Source organism: Cibotium barometz, chromosome 43, assembly GCF_041138505.1.
Source record: "Cibotium barometz isolate CiBa-2024 chromosome 43, ASM4113850v1, whole genome shotgun sequence".
NCBI classification, from domain to species: Eukaryota; Viridiplantae; Streptophyta; class Polypodiopsida; order Cyatheales; family Cibotiaceae; genus Cibotium; species Cibotium barometz.
Genome location: NC_141088.1, coordinates 32530240 through 32551078, shown reverse-complemented (window position 1 = coordinate 32551078; position 20839 = coordinate 32530240). Strand labels below are relative to the sequence as shown.

Below are 20839 nucleotides of genomic sequence, written 5' to 3'. Positions count from 1 at the left end.
GATTTTATTTATGGTCAAGGAATACAGATGAGTCTAAAATTCCCAAAAGCTTTGCAGATTGCATGGCTGCCAAGTGGATCATTAGGAGCATCTTAGCACCCCAAGATGACTGGGCAATCAAGAGAAATCTGGAAAACTTCAGTATTACAGACTTCCCTCAATGGAAGAAACTTCCAGAGTTGATGCTGTTCTTCAGGACAATTAAAATCAAGCCTCAGGGCCGTCCTCTGGCGTGGAATAGATGTAAAATGGATCAAGTTGCACAAAAACAAAGAGATATGCACACATCCTACATATGGTTCTCTACATCTATGTAGATCTCTATAATTATTCAAACTTGGGATGATGTATGGTACAGGAATTGTAGTGCCTCCAATACTCTAACGGCAGGACCTTTGTCACCCAAGGCTTTCTCTCGGAAGTCCAAACGGAACCTTCTTCCACTTCCTCCTCTCCCTTCTACAGATCCTCCTCTGCATTGCAAACTTAATAACAAGTGGATCCTGCTGTGGGACAAAAAGCAACGAGGCTTCAAATTCTCCAAAATATGGTTGCCCATCATCCCCCCAGAAAATCCTGCATGTTATGGTCGATCAAACATTCCTCACTCTCGACTTTAATCTACGTAATTAATTTATTAAAGTAATGACGAAACGTTAGGGACATGTTCAAAGAGGGGCAGATGGTCGTCATGGACAACGTTGAAACTTAGGGATCCAAGCATATTTCAACGTTGTCTCAAGGTATTCTACTCCTGCAAAACCCTAGTTTCCTGCTCTAGCCTTGATCTTCACTCCTGTCTATACACCACTACGAAACCCTAATTTTCTGCCCACATTATAGCCATGGCGGATCCAGGCTCGCCGCCCCCGGGAAGCCTGTATGTGAAGGCGGAGTCTCCGCCTGATTTGAACAAGAACACCTCGTGGTTTCAGTACCCGGGCGTCTGGGCGTCCTACATCCTCCTGCTCTTCTTCGCGTGGCTCATCGCTCTCACTCTTTTCGCTTGCAGCGCCGGCTCCGCCTGGTCCATCGTCCACTTGACTCATTTCGCGGTGAGCGACCTTTTCTTGAATGCTGATTTCATGCTGTCGCTCTCTTAGATGTGTGTTTTGTTTTACTTAATGTATACCTGTATATATATTAGTCAATACGTGCATTTGATGATAATTTGATCGTCCACGTCCATAGGAGATTTGTAAAACGGCTCTTGCTGCTTGATTTTGCACAGTTAAGTGTGTTTGATTAAGTAAAGCCTTTCACATTCACCTCTACTGTGACTGGTGCTTTGGCATGTGTAGATAACATACTGGTCGTTTCATTGGAAAAAGGGCACACCTTTTGCTGAAGATCAAGGGGTATACAATAAACTGACATGGTGGGAACAAATGGATAATGGAAGGCAGTTGACTCGCAACAGAAAATTCTTGATGGTTGTGCCTGTGGTCCTGTAAGTATATTTCCTTGCGCTTGTTTGATTTCATGTATGCTGTCCTTTGCTGGAAGGATAAAATTTTGGTTTTTTGGGAGACTTGAAGTTATTTATTTCCCTGATCATCAAGCCAATACTAGATCAACCTGCAGTGATTACACTTTATTAAATGCTGTTGAGTTGATTGCCTTGTAAGCTAGAAGTAGGTGCTATACATGCACATCACGGTCGGACTGGCAGAAGATGCAATAATGCACCATACATCTCGTACACATTAATTCAGATAATCATAAGATGACGCAATTGCTTGTCAACATCACACTTCGGAAAACAGGTGCTGTGTGAGGTGTCAGCATTTCATGTCTAGGCTCTCTCATGTTATAAAGGGACAACTATGCTCGCTTGACGTGTTTGGTTGCTCGGGCTCTTGCCCCTTGAACACTCGAGTGACTCCTCCTCCTCGGGTGGTGGATCACCCGAGATAGGAGGATCCATACGAGACCCCTTCGCTGTTCCAGCGCTCGACTCATCGCGGTGGTCATGGGGGGTGCCTAATTCGTGGCTCTTGCCCGATGATACGTGGGCCTTGCCCGCCATGATAATTGGCTAATTGTTGTAAGGGGAAATCGGCTCCACCCACTTGAGTGGGCCCCGGGTGTGTACGAAAAAAAAAACACCACAAACCTTTTCCCTCAAATCTTCTTGAAGAGTCATCAAATGTTCAGCAGTATTAGGTTTTGTTGAAAATAAGCTTGCCCCTTTGCATGCTTATAGTTTGTATCAGTTTATGTACTCAACTTGAATTCCATGACTGTTCCAAACAGCTTGTCCGTCAGAGGACATTTACAAGCATTGGGAAGAAGAAGAACCTGCCTGGTAGAGGATTTAGACAAGTATCTAGTTAGGGCAGGAAGATGATGTGAGGTAAGGAAGGGTAATGAGCCGACAAATTATAGACCAAGTCCAGAAAAGGTTGCAAAGGTTCATGAAGAGAGAAAGGCATGGGTTAGCCCAAGAAAGAGAAGAATGTGTCACATACGGAAGCTCTGGGAGTTTTCTTTCAGCCCTAAAGACCATCCTTGAACAAGCTTGATGCAAAACGCATACAGAAGAGAGGAGAGAGAGAGAGATAGCTGAGTATTTAGAATATTATAATGTACAAAAAGGAAGTACAAATCCCACAGCCATAGGCTGGCTGTTTTGGAAAAGGTAGAAGTTCACCTAACTACACCTAGTCTATGACCCAACTCATAAAGAGTTGAATGAATCACAATGAAGAGCTACCTTGCTTTAAATAGGTCTTGGGAAAAGCCTAGTGGACTGGCCGACTACTGTCGGCTAGGTCTCGATCAAATCCACGTGGATATGCTGCAACCGATTGAACCTTTTCTCTCTCAGGTGTTGGCCGACAGCCATCCCTTGTCCTCCTCCAGTCTTTCCCAGCCTACACCAGCCACATATGCTCCAAACTTAGGTCCTGATTTGTCTTTATCTTGTTGCCTCTTTAGGATTAGGCTTGGGATTAGCTAGCGCATGTAACATGCAGCGGAATTATGTGTAATTAGGGATCATGTCACACAAGTCTCACACTGCCTTCTTTATCTTGAGTTTCGCGAGTCTTTAGCAATTCACTTTTAGCATGTCAAACTTTAAGAGATTAGAGAGAGAGATAGAATTGTACATTGAATGGGGTCCCAAATTACCCACTGAAATCCCCCCCCCTATTGCTAGTGGTATTTGCTTTATTATCTTTGAAGGGAATGACTAAGGATTGACTTTGGACTCTAGATAAGCCGAATGTAGGCCAAACGCAAGATCTGTGAAAGACCAAGAGTCGGGCTGAACTGTACACGGTTGTAGAAGCACTAATGATGACCGATCTCAAGCCTATGCACTCTTCGCAATGGAATGTAGGAAGGCTACAAATCTAAGGCTGAGATACGGGCTGTTTGGAACTGTTTCTAGGCTGTGTATGAATGCGTGCGTTTTACCTTCACTAGATGGTTGTAGCAAAACGATGATGATATGAATGTTGTTAATTGAGTAGGAGCTACAAACGCAAGATTCTATGTGGGTTGAATGTTGTATGTTGTATGATGCTGCGTTTTGCTGATGGAGGATTGAATGCTCAAGTGATGATGCTCCTTGTGCTAAAGGATGAAACGCTTGAAGGCTTTGATGCTGAACTATATGAGATGATTGAATGAATGAAGGGCTGTGCTATTTATATGTACTACATGAGCAAGTCGGCTGGCTGAAACTGACCGACTTCTTCATGTCCTGCCAATAAATGTATAATGATGATAATAATGTGAAAAAATGCTAAATAAATACAATAAATATGAAATAAATATAGGATAATATTTTGAGGCTTCTCCAATGGTCTAGGTGACCTAAATGCATATGGGATGAATGCTATGCAAAAATGTAAACATGTCTTGATGCAATGACATCTATATGCATGAATGATTCTCTCCAAGTGGGTCAAGGGACTTCGACTGATTGACTGACTCTTTAAGGCTAAGGAATGACCTACATAGCTCATGCTTGACATATCCTGGATTGAGGATTACAATGGGGTCTCGGCGTACGACAAGTATCAAATCCTAAAGGGTTTCACTGCTGTACAATGTTGCATTGATGATGAGCCATCTTGTCACCATGCACTAGAGTGCAGAGTGCATGTGACATTCCCTCTTGCGTAGCTTGGCGGCAAGTTCATGGCTTTCAAGTAGTCCGCCAACAACTGGGGGTACTCTTGAAAGAACTCTTCGTCTAGTCTCGATCTCGGAACTTCGTATAGAATTGACAGAGTCTTTGATCAGAACCATGCTTCCAACGATGAATAAGGATTTACGCAAGCTCAATGACTTTTGATTCGTCTACCACGTCTTGTTGCTGTTTATCTGAAACATCAAACACTTCTGGTCCAACATATGGTTTTAGCCAAGAAACATGGAAAACATCATACGTTGTCTAACTGTTAGGCAACTTTAACTTCATGGAGACATCACTTATCTTTTTAACTATAGGAAAGGGTCCAAAACTACGGAAAGAAAGCTTGGGACAATGTTTGTTCACTTGTTTTAATCTTTGTTTCGTGATATGTAAATAGACCCAATCTCCTTCCTTGAAGTGGACATCTGGTCTAGACTTATTTGCCTGTCTGCTATAAGCTTCCTGGGCTTTGGTTAAGCAGTCTTTAACTGACTCAATGATTTCAAATTTTGCTTCTATCGTTTTGTCAGCCTCAAGAGATGGAGACACCATTCTTGTCAAAAGAGAAGAAAAACGATGATCAAAGGCTACCTCATACGGAGTCCGTTCGACACTGGATGAATGAGTATCGTTTAAGATGGCTTGGACAAATGAAAGATAATGTTCCCATTTGGACTGTTGGTTATAACAATATGACTTGAGAATATCAAAGGCCAACTGGTTATAGACTTCTGTCTGGTCGTCTGTCGTGGATGGAATGCACTAGACAATTGTAACTTGGTTTCAAAGTTCTCGAATAATGTTCTCCAAAAATGCAAGGTGAACTTGGAATCCTTGTTGATGTAATGGTGCTAGGCAAACCATAAATGGGATATCAATGCTTGAGAAAAAGGTGGGCTACGTCCTCAGCTGTGGCCGTATGCTTGCATGGGATGAGCATGTTAAACTTATTGAAATGGTAAAACACTGAGTGTTACGAGATCCGGTGGATGTTGGTAGAGGTCCTACAAAGTCTATAGAAATGTCGATTAAGGGTTCACCGGGGATGGGTAAAGGTTGAAGTAACCTAGTCTTTTTTGTATGTGAAACCTTAACTTTTTTTATAAATCTTACAGGCTTGAACATGTGAATAAAACATCACGCCTCATTTTTGCCAATAAAAGGAGCGTTCCAATTTCTCGAGGGTACTGTTGATATCTCTATGTCCTTCAAGTAAGGAGTGATGGACATCATGGAGAAGAGCTGCTCGCTTTTTCCGAATGACACAAAGGTTTCTTATAGAATAACCAACCGTTCTGAACTGAGTAATTGCCAGGCTCAGATGTGAGGGTCAAATTGTGTTGAGTACTAAACTCAGGGGAGTCGACATAGTGATCTTTCATGCTATCTAAGTCTTTCCCAGCGATTTTGAGAATGATAGACTCTTGCATGGTCTGGATGCTGGTCTTTCGACTTAGAGCGTCTGCGATTGGGTTATGCTTACCCGATCATTCCTCCAAAATGTTGGAAGATCTGACTCCATTTGGCTTGCCGATCACTCCATTGGGTACTTGGCATGGTTTGAAGTCACTTAAGTGCTTTGTGGTCTGTTTTGATTGTGAAAACTTGTCCATAAAGAAACGGCTTCCAATGTCTGAGTGCTGTGAGCACATCCAAAAGCTCTTTGTCATAAAGTGAATAATTCTTTTCAGCGATATCGAACTTTCTACTGTAGTAGGCTATGGGTCTATTGTCATGTGCATGCTTGCCCATGTACATTCTCAGAGCAAATCGAGAAGGGGCAGCCAAGAAAAAGAGCATTAGAACTAGGACATGGAGCACAGAGTGCTATTTGACAGTGTTGGACTTGGAGAGGCTAAAACAAGAGACTGTCGGTTGCGTTGGAGGCTGTCAGGAGCATAGAATTGCTGTCGGCTGCATGAGGACCAGACGATGCTGATTTATGGATAAAAAGAGGCTAGTCGCCCAGCATCCCAATGTTCCAAAGTGCCTATAAATAGCAAGTTTGCTCATCATTGTAATTCATTCATTCCTTTATGGGATGGGTCCTTAGGGGCTCCTAGAGTAGGACTAGATTTTGGTGTTCATCACCTTTTGTATGAAGGCAACCTAGGGCTGTAGAAGGATATCTTTTTGTACCATATGAATATACTGAATTTCTAGCCATATCTCTCTCTCTCTCTCTCTCTCTCTCTCTCTATACTCTCCTTTATGTCGGCGTTTTGCATCAGCATGTTTCCAGTGGTGTTTAGGGCTGAAAGAAGACTCCCAGAGCCTCCGCGTGTGACATTGGTATCAGAGCATCAAGCTCAGCAAAGCTAAACACTGTTTCAGTCCCATATGATGGTGTACAGGTCCAAGATACAGGAAAGTACACGGATACGAAGCCCAAGGCAAGGAACACAGGAACGGGAAGAGCTCCTAGGAGGTTTGTTGGGGGTGTTCCACAAAGCCATAGGGGATGGCAGTCCTGTGAGCCAATTAGGTTCTCGGGCAACGGTCCCAAGGGAGGACTATCCTCCAAGGGGTGATGTGAGTGCCAGACTCATTTCTCAGGAATGAAGACAGTGTTCAGAGTCAGGGCAGGAATGGATTGGGGACTGGAGGGAACAAATGCATAGGTTTTATTCAGAGTCAGAGTGGTTTTGGAGTCCGGGCCGGGTTTTCAGAGTGAAAAGGGTTGCCAGAGTTGTATGGATGACAGAGGGACTCCGGGAATAGAGTGGGATGATGACAGTCATCCAAGAACAGGTTGGAATCCCGTCATCAAGTTTAGCAAAGAGGGATGTTATGTGCATGCTTGCCCATGTACATTCTCAGAGCTAATCCAGAAGGGGCAGCGAAGAAAAAGAGCATTAGAACTAGGACATGGAGCACAGAGTGCTATTTGATAGTGTTGGACTTGGAGAGGCTGAGACAAGAGATTGTCGACTGCGTTGGAGGTTGTTGGGAGCAGAGAATTGCTGTCGGCTGCATGAGGACCAGACGGTGCTGATTTATGGATAAAAAGAGGCCAGTTGGCTGGCCGACCAGCATCCCAATGTTCCCAAGTGCTTATAAATAGCAAGTTTGCTCATCATTGTAATTCATTCATTCCTTTATGGGATGGGTCCTTAGGGGTGCTTAGAGTAGGACTAGATTTTGGTGTTTATCACCTTTTGTATGAAGGCAGCCTAGGGTTGTAGAAGGGTACCTTTTTGTACCATATGAATATACTGAATTTCGAGCCATATCTCTCTCTCTCTCTCTCTCTCTCTCTCTCTCTCTCTCTCTACTCTCCTTTATGTTTGCGTTTTGCATCAGCATGTTTCCAGTGGTGTTTAGGGCTGAAAGAAGACTCCCAGAGCTTTCGTGTGTGACATCTATTGTCTTGTTGGAGAACTGCATCTATGGCTACATTGCTGGCATCAGTAATGACCTCGGAAGGTTTATCCCAAGATGCTAACTTCAAAATAGGCACTTCTGAGGCTGCTTTTTGGAGTGCACGGAATGCATCAAGCGCCTTGCTTGTGACAATGACTTATTGTCTAGGAGTTTTCACCCCCTTGAGCAAGTTGGTGAGAGGTGCTGCAAGGTTGGAAAACTGGTGAACATGAATGCTGTAGGCTTGGCAAAGACCTACGAAAGAATAGATCTCTTGGGCTGTCTAAAGGATGTCCCAATCCAAGATCTCTTGAACCTGAGGGGTCCAATCGAATCCTAGCGAAACCGACGATATAGCCCAAGTATTGAACCTTTGTAACGCCGAAGATAGACTTTTTGGCGTTTATGTAGAGCCCATTATCTTGCAAAAGTTGCAAGACTTTCTCTAGATCTTTCTCATGCTGCTCCACAGTGGTTGAGAATATAAGTAAGAAATATGAAAACACACTTACCAATGAGAAATATGAAAACACTTACCAATGAGGATTGCGAAAATTGTGGACATCATTTTATTGAAGGTTGCAGGTGCATTGGTAAGCCCAAACGGCATGACTACGAACTCGTAGTGACCACGCTATGTCCGGAAAGCTGTTTTTGAAACGTCAGCTTAAAAAATGTGGTTCTGATGGCAACCACTCTTGAGGTCGAACTTAGTGAAAAATTTGGCACCGTCTAAATGCTCCAAAACGTACTCAATCCTTGGCATAGGAAACTTATTCTTAATGGTGAGTTTGTTCAATGCCCTGTAGTCTACACAAAGGCGTGCAGACTTGTTCTTCTTTTGGACAAATAGGATGGGTGCAGCAAATGGTGAGGAAGATGGCCGAACGAATCCAGCTCGGAGAAGCTCAGATAATTGCTTTTCTAGCTCGCCCTCTAAAGTCTTGGAAAGACGATAGGGGAACCTGCTAGGAGGTTCTGATCCATGGACCAAATCGATATGATGGTTCTCAGGACGGGATGGGGGGAGACCGGGCGGGAGATTGTCCCTAAGCATAATGTCCTGATGTCTAGACAATAGGTCTGCTAACTGTGGATTGGAGATGAAGATGAGATGGTCGCTATCGATGAGATAGAGGCTGTTTGAGCACGAATATAAATCAATGCTCCTTACGCTCCCTTGCAGATTGTCACCAGTTTGGACATTTCCCAGTATGAAAGGGGTCTGGTGGACTCCGGGATGTTTAAATATTTGGAAAGTACAAGCTTTGGGAATGGGGGATTATCCTAGAATACAAAGGACCACACTCCTAAAATTTAGGAGAGTTGCTATTTTTGGCCCGACTCCGATGGAAATTCTGTTCGCGTCATTACATCTGGAATTGAGGAGATACCAAGAGTTGGCAAAGTGCCTATGACAGAATGTCTACCAGTTGGGATATTTTTAGAGAGAAAGTTTATGGAAGGACCCATCTCTTGGCACACGTGGCAAGAAAGTGGACCAAAGTGAGACAAGTGGCCTGACACTTGTTAGAAAGTGGATCAAAGTGAGACAAGTGGCCTCACACTTGTCACTTCAGCTATTGTCTGGCTCTCCACTTGTCATTGTAGCCTTCTCTTGCCATTTTAGCTCATGGGAGGCCCAAATCTATAAATTGGAGCCCTCTCTCTTCATTAATAGAGGCTCTCTTGTTGCACACTAGCCTCTACCACCGTTACAGGCTGCCCTAATGATGGCTACTCTCTTTCTCTCTCTTGAAGGCTGCCCATGAAGAATACCGGCTGTTGGGGACTGTTTTAGAGGCTTCCATCGCGAAGAAATACTGAAGGCAAGGGTATCTAATCATTTATTATGATTTTTAGCCATTGTACTTGTTGTACCGGTTGTACCAGCTTTTGTACTTGCTGTACCATCCATTGTACCGATTGTACCAGCTTTTGTACTTGTTGTACCAGCCATTGTACCTGTTGTACTAGTCATTGTACATGCTATATCAACATTTGTACTTGTACCTATCGTACTAGCCATCGTACTGATTGTACCAGCCATTGTACCTACTGTACCGGCTGAATGGAGAGTTGTACTTGCTGTACCAACTCTATTGCATGAAGACCCGTGGTTTTTGGGAAAGAATCAGTACCCACACGGAGGTATATGGATTATGTTGTTGGCTCGGCATTTCTACAGCTTGTGTTCTGGCTTGGTTGCCTTGTGTTGGGTTGTGTTATGGCATTTGTATATGGATAATTCGGCATCTCCCGTGGAGAGAGTAAGGCCCTCAAAGCTTGTACATAATATTATTCTCCTTGGGTAATAAAATACTCCAGGAGGAGGGTCGGCCCATTCCGGTCTCTATGCGGTGTCACACGTGCAAGCTCCATTTTCAGCATTTGTGGATGTTTTGTCCAGCTTTTATGTTTTATGCAAAGTGATGATGGATATGTTAAGGCTGTGGCCATGTTTAAATATTTTAATATGCATTGATGGTATCAATAAGTGTGTCAAAGGTCCTAGTCTCCCGAGCACCGCCGCGAGTTACACGGATAGCTCGTTGGGCTTGGAGATGAGAGATCAATGGAATGCCAAGAATGCTTCTATCCCCACGAATCATGACGGGCTCAAGAAAACCTTTACAGATAGTAAAAGTTTCATGCCCCCAATCGGGAATAGGCTCATACTGACGAAACCACTGGATTCCTAAGATCATGTCACCCCCCAAAAGAGGCAAGAGAATGAAATCTCCTTGGAATGATGCCTTTTAAACTACAAAGGCAAATTGCTGTGCCTTTTGAGATATGTGTGTGCGGAGACTAGGTGTGAACCTGTCCACATCCAAATGATATGGCACTAATGTGCAGCTCATTTTGTTAGCCAACTGGGGAGAGATGGTGTTCTCAGAATTGCCCATGTTAAATAGGACTACAAACTAGCGGCCCTTGGTAGAGCCATAAGCTTGGATGAAGCTTTTTTGTGCAGCATCGCTCTCACCCTTCTGTGTAGCATCAAATACCACGGATGGCATAGGATGCATAGAAGGTAAAAGCTGAACTGCGTTTGTGGTAGTAGGCGGGGCTAGAGGAGCAAGAGATGCTGTGGCAATTGTGGAAGAAGGTGCTTTGGAGGCTTGCTTCGTTTGCCATTTTTGGCAATCCTTCGTACTATGCTCAATGGTATGATAGAAAAAACATATGTTCTTTGATTGGTAATCCTTTGCTCCTCCGGAGGAAGATAGCCTCCAGTGATGCTTGCTTTATCCTTGTCCTCGGGGGTTTTCTTAGGTCTGGATTCCTTATCCTTCCTACCCCCTAGACTAGAGCTAGAACTGCTGTCCTTCTTAGCATCTTTAGAAGATGCATTACCTTTCCTCGATTGTGAAGCACATTGCTGTTGCTGGGGTTTGGTACTAGATTGCAATAGCTTAGGCTTGCCTCCGTTCATCTTCATTTCTTCATTTTGAGCCAGAGTCAAAGCCCAATCATATGTGTTGGGTTCAAAGTTACGAAGTTACGAACTGTGAACTGGATGTTAGGATCTAATCCACGAATGAATTGATCTATCTTGGCCTGACCCTAACTGTTGTGCTAAAGTTATAACCTTTCTGGAAAACTGAAGCACGGGTGATCCATTCTGTCTGAGTCCATAGAACTCATTTGCCAAGTTGGTCAAATATTGGGGAGGGAGAAATCTAGTCTTTAGGTCATGGACAAATGTATCCTAGCTAAAAGCTGTGCCACCTTTGGTTGGGTCTATATGAAGACTAGACCAATGCTGTCATCAAGTGATTGCCTCACTTGTAAGGTCGGGTCTATATGAAGACTAGACCAATGCTGCCATCAAGTGATTGCCTCACTTGTAAGGTGGGGAGCCGCTACGTGGACTCTATCCTGAGGGTCTGTGATCCTAGCTAAAGAAAAATGAGCATTAAATTGATGAATAAATTGATTAATTGCTAAATAATGATCACACTTTACTTCAGATGTATGGCCTTCTTTTCCCGTTGGTGTTCGAGGAACATGTGCTCTTGATCGAGATCTCGTTGGTGCTCCTGAGTGGCGAGTTTAGCCTGACGCCGGTCTTCATCGATCCTGAGTTGGGCTTCCTCGTAGTCCCATTTGTCTGCTTTTTCTTCCCACCGTCTAGCTTCATTCTCTCGTCTTTGTTGTTCCATTTGAGAGAAGAGGGTGACGAAGTCGAGGGTATTTGAAGGAGTGGGTTTTGGTGCTCTTGCCTCCAAGAGTTGGAGATGCTCCATAAGAAGTTGGTTCTGAGCTCGGAGTAGAGCTATGGTATATGAAAGAGCTAGATCTCCTGCGGCGGAGACATCTTCTTGTTGATGTGCTCTCTCCTCTGTAGTCATATTACTAAAGTCGATGGTCGTGCGCCGGAGCGAAGTTTGACCATCCAAGGATGCGCTCACGCTAGGATGCGGTGTGTGGGGACAAGCTGAATTTGATACCAATGTAACATGCAGCAGAATTATGTGTAATTAGGGATCCTGTCACACAAGTCTCACAGCGTCTTCTTTATCTTGAGTTTCGCGAGTCTTTAACAATCCACTTTTAGCACTTGAAACTTTAAGAGATTAAAGAGAGAGAGAGAGAGAGAGAGAGAGAGAACTGTACACTGTATGGGGTCCCAAATTACCCCTTGAAGGCCCCCCTCCTATTGGTAGTAGTATTTGCTTTTGAAGAGAATGATTGAGGACTGACTTTGGACTGTAGATAAGCCAAACGCAACATCTCTGAAAGACCAAGAGTTGAGCTGAACTCTACACGGCTGTAGAAACACCAATGATGACTGATCTCAAGTCTACGCACTCTTCGCAATGGAATGTAGGAAGGCTGCAAATCTAAGGTTGAGATATGGGCTGTTTGGGACTGTTTCTAGGCTGTGTATGAATGCTGAAAATGAATGAATGCGTGCGTTTTACCGTCACCGGATGGCTGTAGCAAAAAGATGATGATATGAATGCTGAAAACTGAGTAGGTGCTGAAAATGCAAGGTTCTATGTGGGTTGAATGCTGCATGCTGCAGCGTTTTGCTGATGGAGGACTGAATGCTCAAGCGATGATGCTCCGTGTGCTGAAGGATGAAACGCTTGAAGGCTTTGATGCTGAATTATATGAGATGATTGAATGTGAAACCGGCCTTTGGAAACTTGATGGGCGGTGGAACAATCACTCGCACACAAAACACTTCATCACCCATGAGAACCTAGAAAAGGAAAACAAACAGGGGAGCTAGAATGCTCCTGCAAATAGTACAAGGACACCGATTGGCCCCAAAACGCAGTGGCGTCCCTTGCGGTATTTCTTTACTTGATCAAAAATGAGTACATAGTACAACTTGTCGAATCCTTTACCAATAGGATCACTTTTAGCTTTTCACCCAGGATTTTCCAAATAAGAACTCTCGCTATTACAGCAAAGCATTCCATAGAGAAGGCACACCTGTACGACACCACCCTGCTTGAAAAGGTCTTCTCTATCTCAACCATGGATCTCACAACCCTTTTCCAAACAGCAGAAGGGCTGCACCAAACCATATGTCCTTCCTATAGTCACAGCTTGCATGTAACCTCGAGAAGAACTAGAACTTGTTCACATGAATCCAGATTCCAGAGGCATGCTTACCACACGAAACCAAAGACCTGTATCTGATAAACCATAGACCTGTATCCATAAACCATAGGCCTCTATCCTCGATACCAAAGTCTTGTCTCCTCACGAAAGACGCCCGTGCCCACCTGCTTGTTGTCCAGAGGGAAAAACACAGTCTCGTAACATACCCCCCTCTTGAAAAATAGCAAGCGTCCTCGATTGCACTCAATAACACAGTAAGGCATCCAATGAAGAAAGAGTCCCCATGTGACCAAAGCAATGCCTCTCCAGTGTGAAACCGGCCTTCAGAAAAATCTGACGGGCGGTGAAACAAACACTCGCACACAAAACACTTCAATGCCATTGAGGACCTAGAAAAGGAAAACAAACAAGGGGAGCTAGAGTGCTCCTGCAAACAGTACACGGACACCGATTGGCCCCAAATCGCAGTGGCGTCCCTTGCGGTATTTCTTTAATTGATTTTAAGAGCTTTGATTACAATAAGGCTGGAAACTTCGTTGTCACAGTAGAACCCCTGAAGCCTGCAAAGAACCTGCATCATGGCTTCATGTCCACTCGGCATCCACAAACAAGTCCAGCCATTGTTCACATCAAAAGACTCACACATTGAGTCCTGCATACAGAAGCCTTCTCCCATGATCAGGACTGCCACAACCATCCATAGCCTCTCACCCTATGAACAACATCACACCTTGACACATCCAGTGCTTCTGGATCACAACACAGACTCCCAAACTGTCTCTCAAAAGAGAACTCGTATCACAGCACAGCATACCATACAGCCGACACACCTGTACCAACCCTCTCTACCTTCCAAGGGTACTATCCATCTCTGTTATGGATTCCCTGTCCCCTGCCCAATCAGTAGCAAGGCTGTACCAAACATGTGTCCATTCTTGTACATTCTGCCTGCATGTGACCTATCTCCTGGAGAAACCCAAAAACATGTTTCCTCGAGAAACCTACGACCTGTTTCCACATGAAACCCTTAGGCCTGTTTCCTTTTGAAACTTCTGTCCTGTTTCCATATAGAACCATTCAACAACAGTGCCAACAACGGCATACATCTAGTTACCTGTTCCCTCATGAAACATCTGGAAACATAGAGATGCCCATAACTGTAGGTCCCTCTGTTCCTTTCTAGCAGGAAGAAAACAATCTGCTCCATGAGCACGCAGCCATGCGAGCTTGCTTCACTCCCATGCCAAGAAACACATTCAAGTGACCTGTACTTGCAGCCGGAAACCCAAGTACATAGCTGAATTTGCAGCCAAACAAAAACAGCCCATAAACAGTCTCAAAACAGTCCTCAACGGGTCTCAAAACAACCCTGTTGCAAGGAGGACCAGCACACTTGTGCACCTCTGTCCAACAGCCACCTATGGATGAAAGGACCTGTACACTACCGTCCAACTGGAGTCTCCTATGTGCTGCCAAAGGCCTGCATGGTCTTCTGCAGTGTTATCCTCCTGCGGACCAGCCCTATGACCATCTGCGCAAGCAATCCCTGCTGCGTGTACCTCAGCAGTCCTAGCCACCAATAAACTCCCCGACCAGTCTTCCAAAGGTGTGTGGAGGCCCCCAGCGTACAGCTGACTTTGGCAAGCGAAGAAAGCCCATGTGCTGTTCAGAAGGTGGCCTGTCTTTTCAGCTGCCAGCCCCTCCATAAGCATGTGTGCCCCTCCAGCACGCAGCCCAACTTGTAGCATGTAAGGGAGAGCCCCCACGTGCAGTTCAGCTTCTGTGCGCCACTGCAAACAGCCCGACAACCTGATGTTCGACCCTCTGTTCGGTCCACGTGCAATCCAGCCATGTGCAATCCAAGCTGACAGTCGCCACAGAGAGAGAGAGAGAGATTCAGTCGGCCCTGTATGTACTGCAGCGCTGCCTCTTTCCAGAGAGAGAAAGCGCACACCCTCCTCTGCTGCAGCCCTGAAGCACACTTGCAGTCCAGCCCACCTCCTGTCCTGCAGCCCAACAGTCGCCAGACAGAGAGAGAGAGAGAGAGCACATGTTGCTGCCAATCCAGCCCACCTCCTGTCCTCCTGCAGACCTGCGCAGCTTTTCACCAAAGAGAGGGAGAGACCCACGCACTGTTCAGCCCCTGCGCACCAGCCTTCTCATGGGTGAAAGGTCCTCTACGTGTAGCTGCAGCCGACCATCGCCCGACTGCCTTCTCACACGAAAAGCCTCCCTCCAATAATAGAGTAACCTCTAAAAATTACCTAGGGGCCTCCCAAGGTTTTAAAACCTTTATAACTTTAATTTTTGGCCACCAAAGGTTATAAAACCTTTTTAAATTTTAAATCTTTGTCCCCTTCACACTTGGGGTTGTCCACACATGGGTTTACTTTTTGACTCCAATCTGATGCCATTCACACTGTCCACCATGTCCCCGTGCACACCTGCATACTGTCTAGAGAAAAACACAGGGTCGTGACATACCCCCCTCTTGAAAAATAGCAAGCGTCCTCGATTGCACTCAATGGCACAGTAAGGCATCTTATGACCAAAGACTCCCCATATGACAAAAGCAATGGCTCTCAAGTGCATCTAGGTGATGAAACAATCATCCTGCACAATATGGCCACACCGTCACGTCAAAGTGACAAACAACTCTTGCTTGTTCCTTCAGAACCTATAGCAAAAGTCTAAAACCAAGTGGAAACACGTTAACTGTGTTAGCCAAAAAACAAAACCATGCATCATTCTACATATGTCACACATATGCATGATACATATATGCATTCGCAAACAATATGCTCCTCAAGATGCTCTACCTACTCTAAAGTAACAGTCTAAGGGCTGCTCGCAAGCCTTACGTCCATGGGCATCCTGCAGGACCCACGAGACTGATGGTACAACATGAGCATATGAAAGCACTCAATGCATCCAAACACTACATCCACTAAGTACTTCCCACATATGTCTCATGGCCATCCCGCAGGAGTCGCACCCAGTGGTGCTTCCATGAACATAATAAAGCACTTGATGTATCATACCAATATACATGCAGCACACGACACAATCCAAAGTATTACCCAATGTATTCTCAATGGTACCAGGATCCAATGGCACCAGAATACAATAATACCACAAAAAGTGTATGCATACATGCACAAATAGAGTTCAATCCATATATGAACCAAACCAACTCTAGGACTGCTTGCAAGACTTATGCCCTCCATAGAGTTATCCATAGTTGCAGTTATAGTTCAAGGTGCGCGCGACTGTGAACCATACTCAACCATCATCTCATGTGTCTAGAACACAAGATCATAGAAGTCCCATAAGCAGATGTACTGTCAGCCTCCAGTACCTTCGGGTGAATACAAAGATGTCACCAAGCGACTCCTAGATAACAACTGAGCCTGCCTGTAACAAGGAAGCGGAGGTGCTACCCCCCTCTTGAGCATCAGGCAATGCTCCAGACCTATGCTCTGCTGAACTTGAATGAGCCGTAACAAGAGTCGACTCCAACTTAAAGGCATCAAGATAAAGCTGCAAATCCTGAGGTGAATCTGCTAAGTCACCCTCCTCCATCCACTTCGCATCCATCAGTGAACAGTTCTTGAACTTCACAAGATAGCGACGGGAAACTTTACCTTGTTCCTTTCTTTCCTTATGTGCCAGTATCTGCTCGGGAATAAGAACCTCATCAAGTTCCTCCACTTCCGTCTGAGCCTCATCTGATACATCCTCAGGCTCCCAAAACCTGCTTGCACTCCACCCAAGTGGTAAGCACAAGTCCTCGATGAAGCATAGTAGATCACCACTGCTAAACATAGAAAGAAACTGTCTTCCGAACCCATGAAGCCTCTATGAAGATACGACCGGTGACAAACTGTCGAAAACCATAGCCTTCAACCCATGTTTTGCACCATAACACTTCAACTACTTCATGTTCCTGGCCGACTACTTCTTGTCCTTGGTGTCTTTTCTATTGAGCTTCATCTTCAGCTCTTACTCTTCACCTCATATAGGCAAAGACACACAACCCTGCACTGTCTCCTGCACTTCCTTTTCACTTTCCTCATGTTGAAGCTTTTGATGTGACAACCACGGGTTCGCCTCCTTGAGAAAGTCGACGATGTCCCGGCAACGGAACCTTGGAACCGGCCTTCAGAAAAATCTGACGGGCGGTGAAACAAACACTCGCACATAAAACACTTCAATGCCATTGAGGATCTAGAAAGGAAAACAAACAAGGGGAGCTAGAGTGCTCCTGCAAACAGTACACGGACACCGATTGGCCCCAAATCGCAGTGGCGCCCCTTGCGGTATTTCTTTAATTGATTTTAAGAGCACTTGTGCACCTCTGTCCAACAGCCACCTATGGATGAAAGGACCTGTACACTACAGTCCAACTGGAGTCTCCTATGCGCTGCCAAAGGCGTGCATGGTCTTCTGCAGTGTTATCCTCCTTCGGACCAGCCCTATGACCATCTGCGCAAGCAATCCCTGCTGCGTGTACCTCAGCAGTCCTAGCCACCAATAAACTCCTCGACCAGTCTTCCAAAGGTGTGTGGAGGCCCCCAGCGTACAGCTTACTTTGGCAAGCGAAGAATCCCCATGTGCTGTTCAGAAGGTGGCCTGTCTTTTCAGCTGCCAGCCCCTCCATAAGCATGTGTTAGCACGTAGCCCAACTTGTAGCAGGTAAGGGAGAGCCCCCACCTGTCAAATCACACGGATCTCCTCGTGATCGTTCTTGGTACGAGGCTCGAATCCTGCAAACAAACGAACAAACAAACAACAAGGGGGTGCAGGCCTGACTCACCTCCCAACCATGACAGCCGTGGGCGAGCCCACAGTCTTGGCTGCCCCCCCCCTCCCCCCCCGAGCCACGAGCTGAGCTAACTAGGATGACGTACTGACCAATCTCCTCCTCGCGACGTCCTATACCGCCACGAGGCTGCCCTCACGGGCCTCAAGACTGCTGCCGGCCTCGGCTGCGTAAAGCAGGTGCAAGTCTGCACTAGATCCAGGCTCCAAGACCATAGAGCTCTCACAAACTCGCAAGACTCTCTATATCCCAATAACTATCCTTGGACACCCTTTTATAGGCTCTTGGTCGGTCTTCGGGCGTCCACACTTGGGTGCCCGCCCGTTAGTATTTTCCTAACTCAGCTCGTCAATCAGCCTGCCTAGTTCCAAGCTTCCCCAAGCCTCGAAACTAGTCTTGCGTGCGTGTAGCACACGGTAGATACACACTGTGCACATGACATACTCCCCTTCCTCTAAGAGCTCACTCCTGAGCTCACTAAAAAGGCCAGGGTAATCTCTCTAAAGAGTAGTCAATGTCTCCCATGTAGCGTCCTCCTCAACACGATCCTTCCACTTGATCTTGTATTTCGTGATAAGCGTATTACGCAATCTTCGTTCACGAAATCCAAGAATCTTTTCAGGTTCGTGCGGAACAAATGTCATGTTCTCGACATCTATAATTTCTTGAGGAGTAACAGTAAGTCTACTGACATGAAATACAGGATGAACTTTCACATGAGAAGGCAAATACAATTCATATGCAACTGAACCAATCTGTCGTGTAACACGAAATGGTCCACAGTATCTAGGGGATAATTTCAGAGATCTACCTGTCCGTAAAGTCTCGGAATCTTTCGGAACTCGCAAATACACCATCGTTCCTTAAGAGAACTCTCTGGGTGAACGATGTCTATTAGAATAAAACCTGTCTCGGTCTTGAGCACTTCTAATAGATTCCTTCGCAACTTGTAACATTTCTTGCATATCTTGCAAAAAATTACGTGCTGCATCATGCCGAAGTCCTGAGAATCCTACTGTAACAGGTGATCTAGGTTGAAAACCATACATAAGCATGAAAGGACTAAACCCTGTACTCGTATGCTTAGTACTGCTATATGCAAATTCTAACATAGGAAGATAATCCTCCCATGAACTCTGTCTTTTGGATACATATGCTCGAAGCATATCCTCCAAAATCTGATTCACTCTTTCAGTCTGGCCATCAGATTGAGGATGATCTGAGGAACTCAAATTCAAAGTTGTTTCCAACTTCTCAAAAACAAGTTTCCAAAAATCACTCGTAAACTTAGAGTCCCTATCACTGACTATGTCTTGCGGTAACCCGTACAGTCTAAACAATTGCTCGATAAACTGCCGTGCTAATTGCGTAGCTATAATAGTCTTCCAGGTCGGTAAAAATCTGGCCATTTTTGTCAAGCGATCTACCACAATCCAAATAGAATCGTAGCCTTGATGTGTTCTTGGCAATCCGGTAATAAAATCCATGGAAATACTTTCCCATTTATTACCTGGGATTTGCAAAGGATGCAACAACCCAGCCTGTCTAAAGCGTTCAGCTTTATTTGCCTGACAAATCTGACACTTGAGAACATAATCTTCTACATACCCTTTCATCTTTGGCCAATAAAAAGTGTGTTTCACTAATGATAGTGTCCTGTGTATCCCAGGGTGTCCAGCAGAAGGGGCGTCGTGACACTCCTTAAGAATCTTGGACCTAATGTCCAGGATCTGTGGTACACAAATTTTGTCATTACGGAATAGTAAACCATTCCGAATCATGCACTTGCCTCCTGCAGCCTGAATAGTAGACTGCTCAGTCATCGAGTCTTGGTCAATCAATGAGCTCCTGTCTTGGATCTTTTGCCAAAATGGACCAAAATAACTATCAGTCCTGCAAAGCTCTCTCAATGACTGAACTAAGTCAATAGAAATCTCGGTGAACGACAAAGTATTCACCTCTCTAATCCGACTAAGCGCATCTGCAATACTATTCATGGACCCTTTCCGATAACGGATCTCAAAATCAAAATCTTGCATTAACTCCGCCCAACGAGCTTTCCTTCCTCTCAAATCATCCGCATCACACACATACTTGATTGACTTATGATCAATCAATACCACAAACTTGGAGCCATATAAATAATGTCTCCAAACCTTGAGAGCATGAATCACAACATAAAGCTCCTTCTCAAGGGTTGGCCAAACAGATTGAGTGTCGTCTAGCTTTTTACTTTCAAAAGCAACCGGTCTACCATCTTGAAATAGAACAGCCCCGATAGCATAGTCACTGGCATCAGTTTCAAGAACATAAGGCCGACTAGGATCAGGCAATGCTAAGATAGGTGCTTCCTTGACATTATCTTTCAAAAGTCTGAAGGCCATATCCAAATCGTTATTCCAAGTGATAGGCTGATTTGACTTACGTCCACGACCTTTCAATAAGCCGTGGGCGAGCCCACAGTCTTGGCTGTCCGCACCGAGCCACGAGCTGAACTAACTAGGATGACGTATCGACCAATCTCCCATACCGCCACGAAGCTGCCCTCGCGGGCCTCGAGACTGTTGCCGGCCTCGGCTGCGTAAAGCAGGTGCATGTCTGCACTAGATCCAAGCTCCAAGACCATAGAGCTCTCACAAACTCGCGAGACTCTCTATATCCCAATAACTAACCTTGGCCACCCTTTTATAGGCTCTTGGCCGGTCATCGGGCATCCACACTTGGGTGCCTGCTCGTCCATACTTGGGTGCCCGCCCGTTAGTATTTCCGTAACTCAGCTCGTCAATCAGCTTGCCTAGTTCCAAGCTTCCCCAAGCCTCGAAACTAGTCTTGCGTGCGTGTAGCACACGGTAGATACACATTGTGCACATGACACCACGTGCAGTTCAGCTTTTGTGCGCCACCTGCAAACAGCTCGACAA

The 20839-nt window shown here is 45.2% G+C and overlaps 1 protein-coding gene across 1 annotated transcript in view; it reads left to right on the top strand.

Annotated features, from left to right (window-relative positions):
* Positions 1–749: 749 nt before the first annotated feature.
* The window catches only part of LOC147613831 (uncharacterized), a 29086-nt gene continuing 8996 nt past the window's right edge, over positions 750–20839 (top strand). The window contains exons 1-2 of the mRNA XM_086781800.1: positions 750–1055; positions 1302–1450. Coding sequence (XP_086637926.1) covers positions 846–1055; positions 1302–1450 — 359 coding nt within the window. The 5' untranslated portion in view covers positions 750–845. The remainder of the gene's footprint in view (positions 1056–1301; positions 1451–20839) is intronic.